The sequence below is a fragment of the Mycteria americana genome, chromosome 4 (genome assembly GCF_035582795.1).
Source record: "Mycteria americana isolate JAX WOST 10 ecotype Jacksonville Zoo and Gardens chromosome 4, USCA_MyAme_1.0, whole genome shotgun sequence".
NCBI classification, from domain to species: domain Eukaryota; kingdom Metazoa; phylum Chordata; class Aves; order Ciconiiformes; family Ciconiidae; genus Mycteria; species Mycteria americana.
Genome location: NC_134368.1, coordinates 78,347,291 through 78,363,849, shown reverse-complemented (window position 1 = coordinate 78,363,849; position 16,559 = coordinate 78,347,291). Strand labels below are relative to the sequence as shown.

Below are 16,559 nucleotides of genomic sequence, written 5' to 3'. Positions count from 1 at the left end.
GTTTCAAGCACTGAAGATGCAATCCCACAGCCATGCCAGTTCCTATGAGTAGGGATGTCAAGTGGGTGCTCCTATTAAACTACCACTGATAAAGCTGCAGATGCTGCCTTTAGCACTAAGGATCCAGTTTTACTCTGCCCATGTTTGGCGGGGAATTCTCACGGCAGGGGATGTAAGGTTTCTGTCAGACAAAGACTATGACGTTATGTCCAGTGGATGAGGCCTATTATTATCATCCAAACAACCTAAAACATACACTGATCTAAACATTAAAGCCCCAATCTCTCATGAGGCACGCAATGAGAATAAAATCCAAGCACAAGCCAGAAATGGAAAAACTTTTCTTTCTTTTGATTTCCTCAAAGCTTTTAGTTTTATAGTTTTGACAAGAGCAAGGGCGCGGAAGTGAATGAGAAAGTCACATTCCAGTAACTGGTAGTAAAAGCAGCTGTGTCAAAACTTTATTTCAATGGAAAGATAGATGAGACATTTGGCTTTGTGATTTCAACAGGGTATGTTAATACTTGCTTTTTCAGTCTGCTTTAAGAACCTGACATGCAGGGTCCTTACATCCTATCTCCTAAAAAGCTGCCCTTTGCTGCTGCAACATTTCTGCCATCTGTATTTTATCATAAAGGAACATGTTAATGGCAGGTCAAACTCTTCTTAGACTTGCAGAATCATGTCCTGCAATAGCAGAACTTTTCCTTGCAAAACCACAGGACTTTTCCCTGCAAAAATGGAGGACACGAGGCCTTGCACAAAAGGACAGAGCCGCCGGAAGAATTCAGAAGTCAGTATCTCTGCAGAAACATTAAAAGCATTTTTAAACTGCCTGTCATTAAACTAACAGGATCAAAAGGACACACCTGGAAACTCTTTGATCCCTTCAGAAAATAACAAGCAACATGAGACAGTCTTAGGCTTACACTTTTTTCCTAATTTGTTCCTTAACTTAAAACCCAGTAGACATAATTTTTAGATATTGAACAGTCTGCATTTTCATGGGAGTGACAAGTTAAAATATGTCTTCAAGGCAAGACAGAAATAACTATTCTTGAAATGCTGAGCAAGTCCAGAGACTTGCAACTATTTTCAGAACCCCCTTCCTTAGAAACTTCTACATCTGCTAAATAAAAATAACCGTGAACTCAGGCTCTTGCACGTTCATTCACTGAACACATCCGAATAGCATATTAAAAGTACTTGTCCTTGCAAAAGAAGAAAAACAAAAGCTTTTTCAAATGCTTATATAGCAAGAAGCCTTTTTAATTTATTCTGTTACTATAAATAAATTCAACTGTATTTGCTGGTCTCCAAATATATTAGAAAGGAACATCCAGAAATAATCTGCGCTGGATGAAATGTAATGATCTAATCAACATCTTTATCCCTACATATATATCAGAAGTGATGAAATTTCCAGTACTGCACTGAAATAGCTCATATAAAAGTGACTTAAGCCAAGATTCTCCTGAGATCTCCCTTCATGGGAGTCACTGCATTAGCCATCATTTTTAACCCGTCGCTAATTAAGGAGATCTGGCCTTCTAGCCGACTGTTTCACAGCTGAGGACCTCCAAGGAATTGTATGATCCTCCTTCTCTTTATAGAGAATTTGCAAAGAAATGCTGTACCTCCAACTTTCTTTGGCCACATCCCTGTATTTGCCAGAGTGAGGAGCACCCACGGGGATTTCCAGGAGTGCAGTTCCACCCACTGCAGTGCTAACCAGGCAGCTGCATCTGCCTTGCCATGCCCCTAGCAAGGGGAAAATGGGAGAGCGATTGGGAAGATGTTAACTGACCTTTTTCCTGTAGCACTGAAAACATCTCTCAAAATTTTGGAAAGTGCTGATCTGGCTCGTATTCGGAAAACATTGTATCCTAGCACATTTTAGTCAGGGCTGGCTTTCTCTGCTGAAAAAGGGCTGTGTACTTCACCTCAGGGCAACCAAGTGGCATAAAATATCCTGAGGTAGAAAAACACAGTGAAAACAGAATACCTCAATTACTGTGGATCAGAGTTGCTGAAGCATCAGTTATTTACCTTGCTGTAGAACTAAAAGATGGGACTTTACTGATTATTTTTTTTTTTTACTTCAGAATAACTCCTGTGCAGTTGTTGCTCTAAGATAAGCACCTTTCACAGTGAGAAAAAGCCATTACAGAAGATGCATGAATCCCATTCAAATACTAGTGTGAATGTTCCCTACAAAGAAAGCTGGAAAGGAATTTTACCAAGTACCAGTAACTTTCACTGTTTATTGGCTTTTTACTCCTCTTTGGAGTTCAATATCATACGAGTTAATTTTTTTTTTTTACACTTAAAAAGCAAGAGTGACCTAGTTCAGTGTACTTCTGACTTAACCATAGTGAGAATTTCTGTGTATAAGCTGCATGGATTGATCTAAAAATCCTTGAAGCTATTAAGTCTATTTGTAAGCTGCTCTTATATAGGCACTGCAAAATAATAATAATTCAAAAAGACAACTATATAATGTTGTGATATACCTTAAGTTCAAAAGGTGCTTTAAAAACAAATAGATTTTCTACTTTACTGTTGGTAGAGCACTTCAAATCAGTTAGAGGATCAATTTTAGAGTAAGTTTTAAGATTATTTTTAATTTACAGGTTAAATGTATCAGGAATATTTGTCTGCCTTATATAAAGGCAGACTTCCAATGGAACAGTTTTGATGCAATTTCTGTTTGTGAAATTCCTCACCAGGGATCAGCAGAAGTCGTGAGGGTGTTAAAAACAGGCCCTGTTCTCCCCTTGTTCCTGTAGTCTTCCCATAAGCTTCCTCTTCCCACAGCAGGCAGGAGAGCAGACTAGCTGGATTTTTGCTCCAGCCAAGCCGGAACAGTTATTATTGTCATACCAAAACAACACTGCATCAGTTTGGCATGGGTTTACATACCCAAAAGTCAGCAGGCCACAAACTTAAAGCAGTTGTTTACACGAATCTCTTCATATGTAATCTAGTTTCACACTGCTCAGGCTATACCTGATAGAAACATAGCTTGTCCTCCTGTTAAGCTACTGCCAGATGGACTAAGTGACGTGTACTGCAGGCCGTCGGGCTGGAGAACGGAAACTTTGACCTTTACCATTAACGGATGTGTAGCATAGACAGCATAGATGAAGTTTGTGTTATGCTTGAGCTGAAATGCGTGGCTAGCAATTAGTTGTTGATCACTGTGGGACAGGTATCTCTCAGCCTCAACTGGATTTGAAAACAGTGCAGAGAACGGAGAACTGGATCTTGGGATTTCTGGTCCAGCTGGCAGAGCATGCAGAATAGAGCAGTTCCACGAGGAGACAGAGGGAGGACAGAAGAGGGAGGTCCGCACTAACTGCCAGCTGCCCTGCTTGGGGCATTTACCCAGTATGTGAGACCCTGGGTCAAGTCCCTGTGATGGGACTGAAAACTGAAATTAAGATTTTCCGGATCTGATGCATTTTAGCCATCACCTATTCCTACTTTCCTGCTCTGGGTCTGACCAGACATGCCATTTTGAATCACAGAACACTCTCCTGGGAAAATTTTAGTCACTGAAAATACATTCCCTTGAAAAAATTCAACTTTGACAAACTAGAGTTTTGTCGTGTACACAATTTAGAGATTTAAGCCATCTCTACACAGCTTAGGAATTCTGGCTGAAACTATGAACTCTGCGCATGTCTGCCCACGTAAATCAACTGACCTTTCCATCTCCGTCTTACCACAATTCAGAAGGGCAGTGGCACCTGGCCGCCAAGCGCAGAACAGAGGCAGTGACTGCTGTCCTCTTGATGGGAAGCCACTTTCCCTTGAAACTCCTGCTCTGGAGGGACAGCTTTACTGGAGAAAGGCAGAGTGGGTGGGACGGGTGAAGTCGCCTCGTGCCAAATCACCGATTTCTTACTGATTTGTTAAGGCTGATCAGGAAGTCTCATGACTGGAGTAATAGGGAAGTTCAAAAAGGACAGTTAAAACTCCCACATGTGCTTTTATTAGCTCAAGCTAAAACAAGCCGCTGCAACAAAGGCAGGCAAATACTGAGTAGCACCAAGAAACCTTAAGCGAATGAGTAGCTTCACTAACTGCACTCAGGATTTATTTTGACCCCTGGAAGAACTGTGCATTCTTTTAAGTAAAGCATACTTTACTCTTTAAGTAAAGAGTACTTTACTTTCTGTACCCAGAAACCCTGAGCAAAATTTTTACATATTGTTCGCATCTGGGACAATATTTAGACTCTGCCCAGCCCACATCAGTGAAGGGTTTTCAGAAGCTGGATTCCCCCAGGACAGTCACTCCCCAGTGGGAAGCGTTAGCAGACGGTGACTCTCAGAAGGTATTTACTTCAAGTCCATTCTTTCCGGGGCCAGCTGTGTTCCAGAGCATCCCTGTGAAGGTGGTTCTGCCTGTCTTACAAAACAGAAACTAGGGTGGCTGTTGACAGTATTGAGAGGCAAGTTCACGGGCAAGGTGTTGGGGGTGTCAGTGTAAAATTAGCAGAGCATAAAAATCTAATGACTAAGAATGCCTTCAGCCACTAGATGGTGTATCGATTCTGCCATTTAAAGAGTCCCAGTTGTTGAAATAAAAGATGTTCAGAGCAGTTGAAGAGCTCAGATCTAATTATAACTCACTTTGGCCCTCTTGGCATAACCCAGATCAAACTCAGTTAAATGAGCTGTTGGCAGACCCTGCCAAACAGCTGTTTAAACTCTCCTTTTGGTGTGCTAGCCAGAGCCCAAACCAGAGCATCCCCCACTAGAATTAGGATTTCTCTACTTCTTTAACCATTAGGTTAGAGAGATATGCTTGCTTGTGCTCCCTCTCCTCAGCCAAACACATTTTACATTCTGGCTGCAAAAAGGAGCAATTCTGTAGAAGGGACAGTAAGAACTCAAGGGTGGCACTACCTCCTCGCCTTCCTTTAATCTTATTTTCACGCCGGAACAAAATGACTCCTCTTCTTTGACAGAATAAATCATTTTACAGCATAAATGAAGTCATCTTGTGTCAGGACTACAGGGTGGAGGCACTTCTCTACAATCTTCCATTAGGTTGGTCCAAGAGAGAGGGAAAGGGGAATAACAAGAACTAAGATCTGAACATTCTCTGGAGTGCTGAAGTTGACTGTACTAAGCAGCTCCTTTCTCAGTGCTCGAGGTTTTGATATGGTCTCATTTGTTTTTACGTTACATTGAGACGAGCACTGTGACTGAAGTTGCTCGGAACTCAGGGCATTTTTTTTTCACTCTAGACAATTGTTTTTATATACGAGCATTGACAGGCTGCTCAAAGCACTGTCCTTCAACCACATGACAGTTGCTGTGTAGGGAGCAATGATCCAAGGATCATTTCTTGTTTTGGCAGGGAGAAGCCCCGAGGGGTCAGAAGCATGTGTAACAGGATAAAGAGGAGGACTCCCAATGGCTATTATTAGGTATCTGATCCAAACCTTAGGAATCCTGGCTCAGCTATCAGTTTGCAAGCCAGAGAGCCACGGTTTGGGTAACAGTCCTCTCAACTACTGCAATCTGTATTTGCTTTTCAGTGTAAACGCTTTAAAAAAAATTTTTGCTGGTGGACGTTGCTTAAACTTGATGTCCTACCTCTCTCCTAGGTTGATGCCCTTGGTGAGTTTATTAACAGATTCTTAAGGCAATGCCATACTTCCCTTCTTATCGTGAGATTCGTCCATCACTTTTGGTCCAAGCGTGTCTCTGTCAGGGATGAACTTGCTGCCGTCTCATTACTGTAAATGACAGCAGGACGGTCAGGCTGGAGTGCAGCAATGGCATAGGGGTTGGCCAAGTTCCGCTTCCCCCTTGCTGCCCCACAGCAGCCTCGGGCCTGGGGAACTGTGACGTCCAGCAGTGCCCGAGCGAGAGGCCTGGGCTGCCTGCATCATGCCACACACCACAGGCCGGCTCACAGAATTACCACAGAAAATTTCCCCCACGATTAAAAACAAACCCTCGTGCTCTCAGCCCTCCTCTTCTTATTTCGGGCACTCCACTCAGGCCTCTTGTCTTTATTCATCATCAGTTCAACGCTTTACAAATACAACCCCCCGCCGGAGGTGCTCCTCCGGCACAGGAGGGAAGGGCAGGCCGCTCCCGCTTCCCCCACGGGCGCCTGGCTGGGTGTGCGCGGACACCCCGCTTCCCCGAGCCCCCTCGGTGCCGGAGTTACCGCTGCCGCCCCGCTCGCCCACCCCTCCGCGAAGCACGGCCCCGCTTCCCGCCCCGCCGCCTCAGAGCCTGAGGCCGGCCGAGCCGCCCCACGGCCGCGCGGGACCGCCGCTCGCGCACGCAGGCGCCGCGCGCGGGGATTGGCGGAGGGGCGGGCAGCGCCGCGCTCTCGCGAGATCTCCCCGCGCTGCCGCTCCCAGCCGCTGGGCGGGAGCAGTCAGGACGTGACGTGACGTGACGTGGCGCGGCAGGGCGCTACGGGCGGCCGGCAGCGCGCGCTGTGGGCAGTCGTTTCTTCCCTGAGGCGGCGGTTAACGGGCCGCGGGGCGCGCGCCCGTCTGCCGCGCGGGAGGGAGGAGCAGGAGCAGGAGGAGGCGGAGGCAGAGCGGGGCGGTCGCGGTCGCGTCCCCGTCCCCGAGGCGGTCCGGCCGGGCCCCCGGAGCGATGATGGCCGCGGCGGCCGACCTGGAGTCCTCGCTGGAGCTGAGCTTGACGGGCAGCGGCGCGCTCCCCGGCGGGCTGCCCCCCGCGCGCTCCCGCATCTTCAAGATCATCGTCATCGGGGACTCCAACGTGGGGAAGACGTGCCTCACCTACCGCTTCTGCGCCGGCCGCTTCCCCCAGCGCACCGAGGCCACCATCGGCGTGGACTTCCGCGAGCGCGCCGTCACCATCGACGGCGAGCGCATCAAGGTACCGCCGGCGCCGCGCCGGGAGGGGGCGAGGGGGGGCTCGCCGCCCTCCCCGCCCCCGTGCTCGGCCCTGCGAGCCCGGGGCAAGGCCGCCGGCCTTGGAAGCGCTGCCCGCCGCGGCCTGGTGCTGGCCTCCGGCCGCCCTGCGGGCAGCTGCCGGCCGCCGTGGGCCTTGCCCGGCCGCAAGGTGCCGGGGCGGCAGGAGAGGGTGCACCCCGCGGGCCCCGACCCAGCTGCTGGCGGGAGGGAGCAGCCCGGGCCTGGTGCAGGGCTCCAGCATCGCTGTAGGCGGCAGCTGGGAGACTAGGGGAAGCTGGAGGACAGGAAGATGCGGGTGCTGACGGATGGCAGGCCGGGGCCGGTGAGCCTCTGCCAGCGCCTGAACAGCTTACCTCCAGAGGCCCGGGCAGCCGGCAGGCCTGCGCGCCGTTGGCCCGAGGACTGGGCATCCCAGCCTTCCCTGCCGGTGTGGTGCTGCACGGTAGGCTTCGCAGGCTCTGGTGTCACACTTCTGTACCCCAGAAGTTCAGTGCGGTTGTATCACATAGCCGGTAGCCTCGGCTGCATCTGCTCTGCAACTTTGTTTAAAACTATTTTGCCTTGCTCCTATTCGAAATGTAATTACGATGTGGGTTTCTATGATGGTGAAAAATTACTACATAGGCCAAACCTTTGCGCAGCTTTTGCCAGATGTTAATAATTTCTCCTTAAAATGGACCAGTATTTTAGTGTTGGCTGTGCCTGGTATCAGCAGCTCGTTGCCTCCCAGAAACTCTGCTTCTGTGTTTATCAAGGATCACACTTAATTGGCTTAACCTTCAAGTCCACAAAGCTATGTAGGTGCCACTGTTACGAGCATTTTGCTTTAAAAGTGTCCCGTGAAGAAATTGAACATTGTTCAGGCGTGAACTGCTGCATCCGTGATAGCAATGTGTTACAACTTTTAATTATTTTTTTAGGATTCTGTTAAGGTTGCTGCATGTTTAGGCAAATGTGGTGCAGAACTGGACAGTGACAGGTTGGATACCTAGCTCACATTCGACCATTGTTTTTTACTCTGATTATAGGTTTTGCTAAAGCTTAGTCTTACATAACTAAATTTAGTGAAAAATTGGATGGGAGGAAAAAATGCTCGTTTGCCTTCTTTGCACTTTAAAGCAAATTTTAAAAGTATATGAAATAAATTTTAATAATGTGTAGAAAAAGGGAGTAACAGTAGTCTTGGAATTGTACTTTCACATTTATTGTCACCAGGCTTTGTAATTACAGCTTACAGTCATGTAGCTGAAAGCTATAGTTTTTCCTTGCTTACTTAGTGATTAAAGAAATCAGTAAGTTTACTTGTCATCAGTAAGAGGGGAGACCTTATTGCTCTCTACAACTACCTGAGAGGAGGTTGTAGAGAGGTGGGTGTCAGTCTCTTCTCCCAAGTAATTAGCAATAGGACGAGAGGAAATGGCCTCAAGTTGTGTCAGGGGAGGTTTAGGTTGGATATTAGGAAAAATGTCTTTACTGAAAGGGTGGTCAAGCATTGGAACAGGCTGCCCAGAGAGGTGGTGGAGTCACCATCCCTGGAGGAGTTAAAAAACCGTGTAGACGTGGCACTTCGGGAAATAGTTTAGTAGGCATGGACATGTTGGGTTGACGGTTGGACTAGATGATCTTAGAGATCTTTTCCAACTTTAATGATTCTATGAAATTGCAGAGGGCATATAAGTCCATTTGCCTTCCTTCTCTTGTGTTTTTTTTCACCTCATATCCTTCTTTTTAACTAAAAAAGAAAAATTAGTAAGAGTCTTTGTTACTCTTTTTCTTTATAAAACCAGGGAATAGCACTTCTTTAGCTGATGACTGAGATTCTGTAGTCCCCGATCTGTTGCTGTCCATGACAGGAGAGAGAACCTCCTGAGGGATATCTTCTTGTCAGCACCATCTTATTGACTGGCATTTTCACCACCTCTGGATTATCCCTGGCCTTTGTTGGAGAGAAGTGAAGAAGAATATAGCTTAATCCACAGTTCTGAGATGCTTCACGTAGGTTATTGTGCCATTTTGTTATATATGTTGTGGTAGGTTGTTTTGCTGCGCTCTTGAGAATATAACCTGTTGAATATACCAATTCTGGTTGAGGGAGGCAGAGAACTGAAGGAGGCTATTTTGAGACACGTTGTTTTCTGGGAAGTTCTGTTTCAGCTTTAAAAGGAATAAACTTTATCATTATGGCCAGGACTCTAGCTCTTAAGGGGATGCAGTGTGTCATCAAGTATGCACCAATTTTTGTTTTGCCACCTCCTCTCACTCATCTCCACCTTTCTTGCTTGTAGCAGTTAGCTCCAGCAATGCCTGTTGAACCAGGAAAGAGAGAAGCTCAGATGAACTGAATTACTCCTGTTCTTGCTGTGCCCTGAAGGGCTTGCTGAGCAGAGGAATTTTTCCTCTTGCATCCAAGGAGATTATGAAGTAGTGTCTTCTCTTTCTCCTTTCTCCCTTCCCCCAGCCAGCTGGATGGTCATTCCTGTGCTGCTACAGTACTGAGCATTTCCCTCGCAGCTGGAAAAATGCTGTGTCACTGGCAGGAACACAAGCACACTTCTTCTCACTGGGGGTCTCCCGCACAGGAATTGTGTAGAATTCCAAGACATAGGGACGACTGTATTCCTTTGTACAGAAGGCTAACAGCTTCGTACAAAACACCGATGCCTAGACGTGATTAATAAGTTAAAATTTTCAACAAATGAATTTTTTGCATTCTAAATTTTCCTCTTCCTAAATTAATCTAAGCATTGAAAATCGAAGAAAACAATGAAGTCACTCTTGACTGACCTACATTAAAAGAGCAAAGGATGCACATGAAATTCAAAGAAGAAAGTCCAAACGTCATGTTCTGTGCCTTTGAGCTCTTCAGGTTTTTTTCCCACATCTTGTAAAAGGAGACATAGTTTACCATTTTATCTTTATTAAAGGCCAGTTATATTTTTACTAGCATGTTATAAACCATGCATGCTAAGGGAGTCCTTGTTTAGAAAACAGCCTTTCTGGATCCACAAAAAGGAGTCAGAAGGTGGGAGGTGATCGCTGAGTCAATATATTTAAGTACCATTTATCTTTCCTAGGGAGTGTGACAAAGTGATTCTGTCCACAGTTTTATTAGCTGAATTATGCTGTTAAACCAAATATTCAAATCACACATTTTAAAAGGGCTATTATAAAAAATGTGCTCCCTTGAAGATGGATGGTATTGAACTAATAATGAAACAGTAATCTTAATTCATCAATGCACGTCTATTAACGTGAACATTTTCCGTGTTGTTTTTCAGTAGAGCAAATATTTGGGGGGGGGGGCAGAAATGGAATGGTCTCCTCAAGTTCACCTGGTAGGAGGGAAAAAGAAACTTCTAAAGTGTGAAATTTTCAATCTTGGGGAAGGATTTCCCTCTCAGTGCAAATGATTTCATGCCAAGAATATTAATATTTTTAATTTGAGATAATACCCCTCAAGCTTGAAAGCTGCATGTAAATAAAGTTTAGGAGGAACTGTAGTTTAAGCTTAACTTGGAAGATATGTAAACCTTTAATTTAATTTCCTCTTCTCTACCCAAGGCTGGCCATACACTTGCGGATCTGTGCTTGACTGAAGCATGACTGATTTCTGCTCTGGGAATGAGGTGGAGAGAGAAGTGTAAGCTCACAGCTACCTGTGAAAATGAGCTCCCTCTTTAAATTAATTTGATAAAGCATTTTCCAAGATTATCTATAGTGATTCCTTAACATGTTGTCTGAACATAAGGATTACTTCAGTCTGTGCTTCTTTCTTCTCTCTTTAATTTGTCAAATTCCAAACTAAAATTTTCCATGAGTCTCCTGACTTTATAGTGTTTTATAAGTGCATAGAACTAGAAGTATCTCTCATCTGGGTAGGTGAATAAATCTTACCCAAACTTAGGTGCTTATATTTAATCTGATTGTCTAGACTCCCTTAACAGACCATGGAGATGCGGTCAGTTGTCTTTAGAGTGTAATACCATTGGCAAAAAGCAGGTATTTGCTCTAAAATGAGATGGATTGCAACTACCTTTTTCTGCAATCAGAGGCTAGGGCGACTTGCCTTGCTTAATAATGACCCTTTTAGAAGCAGCACATGGATCTTTATAAGTCTGTGGATCAGAAGCTGTGCATAACTGGACTAGACTACAGAAGCCAAGCTGTTCTGATGTTCTCATGTAAATTCTCAGTTCCCCTGATGAAACCAGTAACTGCCATTTCCACCTGCTCCAACCTGAGTTTTTCTCGAGGATGGGTGACCAGGGTTGAGCATAATATTGCAGAAAAAGTCACACCATCCTGAAACATCGCTTACTCTTTTTCCTTCACTCTATCACACTAGTGATTCATAATGTCCTGTGATTGACTCGGTGTATCTGGATCGTCATCCGTTTTAATAATTTCCAAACTAATGAATCCTGCACTTACAGGAAAAGTCCTTATTATTAGTCACTGTTATCAAGACTTTGCATCTGCTTCTATTCAGTTTCACCCTATTTCTACTGTTCCAGCTTTCAAAAAAAATTCTGTGTGATACTGTAATCCCCTTTTCTCTCAGTGATGCATCTTGGCTTCTAGCCATCAGCAAATTTCCCTGGCACTTGGGCTTCCTTTTTTTTAATATCAAAGTCACTGGCAAAATGGTAAATGAGGCAACTTTCAAGACACTTGCAATTTCTAAATAAGTTTTACTGAAACATTTGGATCAAAGTAATGCAGAACTATGGTAATGGGACAACAGTTTCGTCAAGGGAAGATATCGGCTGTACCTTTCATGGGAACAGATTGAATTTTAAATTTACCTTCATTGTTTACAGAACATTTAATATTCCTTGGATCTGGAGTCTGAAGAAAAACTCTCCTTTCATTCCCAGGGAAGAAACATTTCTTTCTGACATTTCCTGCTTAAAAGTAAAAAGCTGAAGTACTAATCAAATTGCCTCAGCCATCAGGGATCAGCTGTACAGGACAGACAGGAAGCTAGGACTCAACTTTGACCAAGAAATCGAATGTTGTCTTTCAGTGTTAACACCATCACTAAGGTGTGTGTGATAGAGCCACACACTAGTTTATTTCTTACAGTATACAGTTAATCTAGCATTGTAGGTGAACTGGCTCTGACTGCTGTATGTTGCAGCCCCCTGTCTCCTGGAGAGCAAGTTTGTTAAAATATCACTGTGTCCAATAAGTGCACAATTCTGTAGCATACTCTACGCATCTGAGGACTCCAAGCTTCTGTTATACCAGGGTGATTGATGCATTTAACATTTTTATTAGTTCTTGCTTACATCTGCTTGTGCTTCAAGGCTTGTTTTGTTTTGTTTTAATCTGGACCCGAGAAGTTTGAAAGCATTTCAGTTCTTCTGAATGTTTTTTTGTCCACTATACTGACTAGGCTTCAAACAAATATGTTCAGTCTATTTGGGATAGAATGATGTGTACCTGGAAACAATAGTAGCATGTTAAGCTAACAGGAGGTTTACACTTTATTATGATTATTATTATTATTATTATTATTCCTTTTATGTATGCTTTGATACTACAAACCACAGTATGGTCCTAGCTTAAGCATTACATAAGCTTAAGTTAGAGGTTCATCACAGGAGGGTTTGATTCCAATAGATACACTGCAGAGAAAGATTTCTTTGTCCTGTTTGTGGTGGTGTTATTCATGCATGGTTTGATTTCTTCCTACTTTTATATAGTACCACAATAGGCAGTTAACTTCATGCTAAGAGCAAAACTTTGGGGAAGATGACGTTATTTTTGGCAATAAAAAAATCATGTCAGCAGAGAGTTGTGCTGCAAAATACACGTTGTTTTTTCAAATACAAGTGCTATTGCCAAGACTTCAGGATTTGTTTTTGTAAAAATCTTACAAAATACGTGCTCCAATCAATTTTTAGAAAGTCATATTTGTGATCAAGTTGCATCATCATTTCTTCCTGGCTTCAACTGTGAGCAGCTTTGAAAGCGAAAGTTTCTGAAATTGTGTAAAAGCAACAGCTTTCTTCAGCACAAACTTTTCAGTATGATTAATTCAGAAGAGTGTGATCATGTGACTTGCCTAGCTACAGGTAATTTGTCTTATTTTCCAACATGAGTAATGAAACTTTTTTTTCTCTCATTGTCTTTCCCTTTTCAGATCCAGCTATGGGATACAGCAGGCCAGGAGCGCTTCAGAAAGAGCATGGTGCAGCACTATTACAGGAATGTACATGCTGTTGTGTTTGTATATGATATGACAAACATTGCCAGTTTTCACAGTCTGCCATCATGGATAGAGGAATGCAAACAACACCTTCTTGCCAATGATATACCACGGATTCTTGTTGGAAATAAATGTGACCTGAGGAGTGCTATTCAGGTACCTACGGACTTGGCCCAGAAGTTTGCTGATACTCACAGTATGCCATTATTTGAAACCTCTGCCAAAAACCCCAATGACAATGACCATGTGGAGGCCATATTTATGACACTGGCTCACAAGCTTAAAAGTCACAAGCCATTAATGCTTAGTCAACCCCCAGATCACGATGAAATACGTATAAAGCCTGAACCAAAACCTGCCATGACCTGCTGGTGTTAAATCATATTATTATCAGCTGTCACCTTGTCTTGTTTGCAAACGCTTCAAAATTATGATCTTGGCAAAGTTCCAGGTTTTGGTAGCAATTATAGCGAATCTCTTTGGCACTTTAATGTGGGTTTTTTTCCTGGTGTAGATGTGCCCATCTCATGTTCTTGCACTTTGTAATTGTACTTTCTGAATTACTGAAGTTTCACTATAAATATACAGGAAGGTAAACTTTCAAGTGAAGTTTTGACAAAGCAATTCTACTTGAGCTCTTGCTGCCTGAGATTGTTTTCGTCACTTGTGGTAAGGTTATAAATAGTAAGCCAGTTTACTAACATTTTTGGTTGCTACTTGCATCGGAATAATGTAGGAGAAAAAGTGGTTTGTGACAGCCAGATAGCTTGATGTTTGGGTCAGCGAGTGGGGAGATTTCTGGTATATGAAGGAATATTTGGCACTGCTAGCAAATTGCTAAGCAAGTACCTTTTTATTTTAAAAACAAAACCCAGGACTGTCAGATAAAGTTTGGGCTGTCAGTGTAGGTGCAAACTGATAGCTTTTGGCCTGTCATTCCACTGTAAACTTTGTCTGTTTCTTCACAGCAATGGTAAGAGAATTGACAAACTTGTCCCTACCTCTAGACAATTATCTGATACTTAAAACTTCATTAATTTTTCATAATTAGCATGTAAAACTAAACTATGCATTTCTTCTTACAGAAAGTACTGTAGCACTTGTAGATTTGGGGTAGATTTGGGACTGTAACTGTCCATAACTTCTCTGACCTTACTAAAACTTCAATGAGGACTTATTTCTAGAGATGCTGTATTTGAGTTGAGTGTCCCGGGGTAAGTAAAAACACTTAAGTAAATAAAAGATTGAGTGAAGTTGGCAAAAGCATACTGGTTTTCAAAGCTGGGGTTTTGGAGGATTTTAGTGATGATGAATGCTTTTCAAATATCTTGAAAAAGCTGTTTACAACCAACTTGATAACGTATTTTAGGGATGGAAATGCTTAGGACAAAATGTTAGGAATATGGGACTTCCTTAAAATACTTCTGAATACAAAATAAATTACATCTTGAAATATGGAGAAAATCTGCCAAATACATCATCTGTTACAGATTTTTGAGCTAAAACCTGCTTGTGTTATGTCATGGCTGTATGTTGGGCATCCTTGGCATTACTAGTGTGAGTTTGTGGTGGGTCAGATGAGGGAAATTATTCCTCTAGAACCATCTTCTTCTGTGTTCTCATAGTTGCAACCATCTTATTTCAGCTCTGTCTGAAGGTCAAGTTTCATAATAAAAATGGTGCTAGGTTGCACGTAATTACATAAAGCGAAATGTAAGCCATAGAATGTAATCTATGACTTCATTCATATGCTACGTCAAACAATGTTTTGTGACTTAGTTTTTAAAGGAATTGAAGGGAAAATGAAGATTTTTGATTTGCAATGTGTAGTGGGTGATGCTGACTGGAAACTAAACGGAAGGGCCACTTCAGAAGCCGTCACCCTAGTGATCACATTAGAAACAAATTATTGAAACAAGATAACTAATATTGTTTAAACTTACAATTAATAAGAAGTAATTCTATTGCAAGTTATACTGACAAAAGAAAAATGCATTGACTTTTTTCTAGATTTAGAAAGAGCATTCAATTTGGTCTAATATGATTAAGATGTTTAAAAAGAATCTAAACAAAAGGTAGTATTTTTTTCCTGTATAAAGCTGCTACAACTGTGACAGTAATTTTGTTTAGGAAACATTTGTAAAAGGGAACTTTTGTATTCACTCTGAACCTTACATGACTAGAATTTGGTTTACAGTCCTTTCAGAAACAATCAGCTTTTTAACACTAGTGTCCTTAATGATTTTTTAAGAAAAGGATTGATCTTAAATTTGTGTATACTATTGTAAATAAATATGGTTTACAGTCCTCTTGGACAATTTGTTTTTCACTCATGTCCTTAATCTTTTGTCTCAAAAGGATCCATCTTAACTATTTGTATAATAAGTATGTCAGCAAACTTTTTTTTTTTTTAAATAAAAACCAAACAGAATGAAGGATTCCAAAGTCAGTCAGTCAGGTTGGGGGTTGAGGTAAGGAAATTATGTAGCTACAGTGTTACTGTTAAATTTGATATCAAACATCTGCAAATCTGTTAAGCTTTATTTGAGTTATTCACAACCTGTAAATAAGGGCCCTCATGTCATTAAAATTGTGTGGAAACAATGTTTAAGTATGTAATTTTGTCTTCAGCACAAAGCATGTTTTAATGGTTCTGCCATAAAGGTAATGTGGTCATTAATGCAGGATTCAGTACGCTTCCTGGCTTTCAGTGGTAATGTTCTGCCCACAAAATTGATGTCGAAAGTACTGACTACTTTGTATATGTATTTTCACTTTACCAAATTGTAAAGTTGGGTTATTTCGTATGTGTTGGGGGGGAGGGCAAGACACAATCCCAGAAACCTAATAAACTGGCTTTGCCACAAACTGCTATCACTTGTTTTCAATAATTATACTAGGAATGATGATATCATTTCTTATGGTAAAATCTATTAAAAAAACTGTAAGGGAGGAAAAAGAGTTTCTAGTTTCTGTATGTGTGGGTGACAATTTTGTGAAAGACTGTCACAATACTTGGACTGCTGTCAGTGCTTTCTTGCAATGGCTCTGAGTTGTTTTGGAGCATCTGAAGCACCCACCTGATGATTCAGAGGCACGTTCGGGATTTATTTCAGATTCCAGAAGAATGGGAAGTGATACAACAGTTGCAAAACTAGGAATTACTAGTATGTCAAGACCCTAAAGGAGTCTTCTCCATTCCTCTTCTCCTAGTCTTCCCTCATGTTCAGAAAGAAAAGCTCTTAACTTCACGTACAGGTGGGACTTCTTTATTATCTCAAAAGTCAGTATTGCAGGTTTCCATAGGTGTATGCATGCACACACACACCCCCCCCATACACACGGAGCAAGGCTTCAATTGCAATTAAGCTGGCTTTTTGGTAAATGTCATAGCCCTTTCCCCACAAAGGAACTCTCAAA

At 42.6% G+C, this 16,559-nt stretch overlaps 1 protein-coding gene and 1 long non-coding RNA gene across 2 annotated transcripts; one reads left to right on the top strand and one right to left on the bottom strand.

Annotated features, from left to right (window-relative positions):
* Window positions 1-454: 454 nt before the first annotated feature.
* Window positions 455-6,036, bottom strand: LOC142408741 (uncharacterized). The gene is made up of 4 exons (XR_012775396.1): window positions 5,613-6,036; window positions 2,727-3,943; window positions 1,808-1,972; window positions 455-731 (listed from the first exon to the last, which is right to left on the bottom strand). It is a non-coding gene; the product is annotated as an uncharacterized LOC142408741 (long non-coding RNA).
* A 394-nt stretch (window positions 6,037-6,430) lies between these two features.
* RAB33B (RAB33B, member RAS oncogene family) lies at window positions 6,431-15,549 on the top strand. Its single transcript, XM_075501045.1, has 2 exons — window positions 6,431-6,887; window positions 13,074-15,549. The coding sequence occupies exons 1-2, from the start codon at window positions 6,639-6,641 to the stop codon at window positions 13,515-13,517; spliced, it is 693 nt and encodes a 230-aa protein (XP_075357160.1). The 5' UTR covers window positions 6,431-6,638; the 3' UTR covers window positions 13,518-15,549.
* Window positions 15,550-16,559: the final 1,010 nt, after the last annotated feature.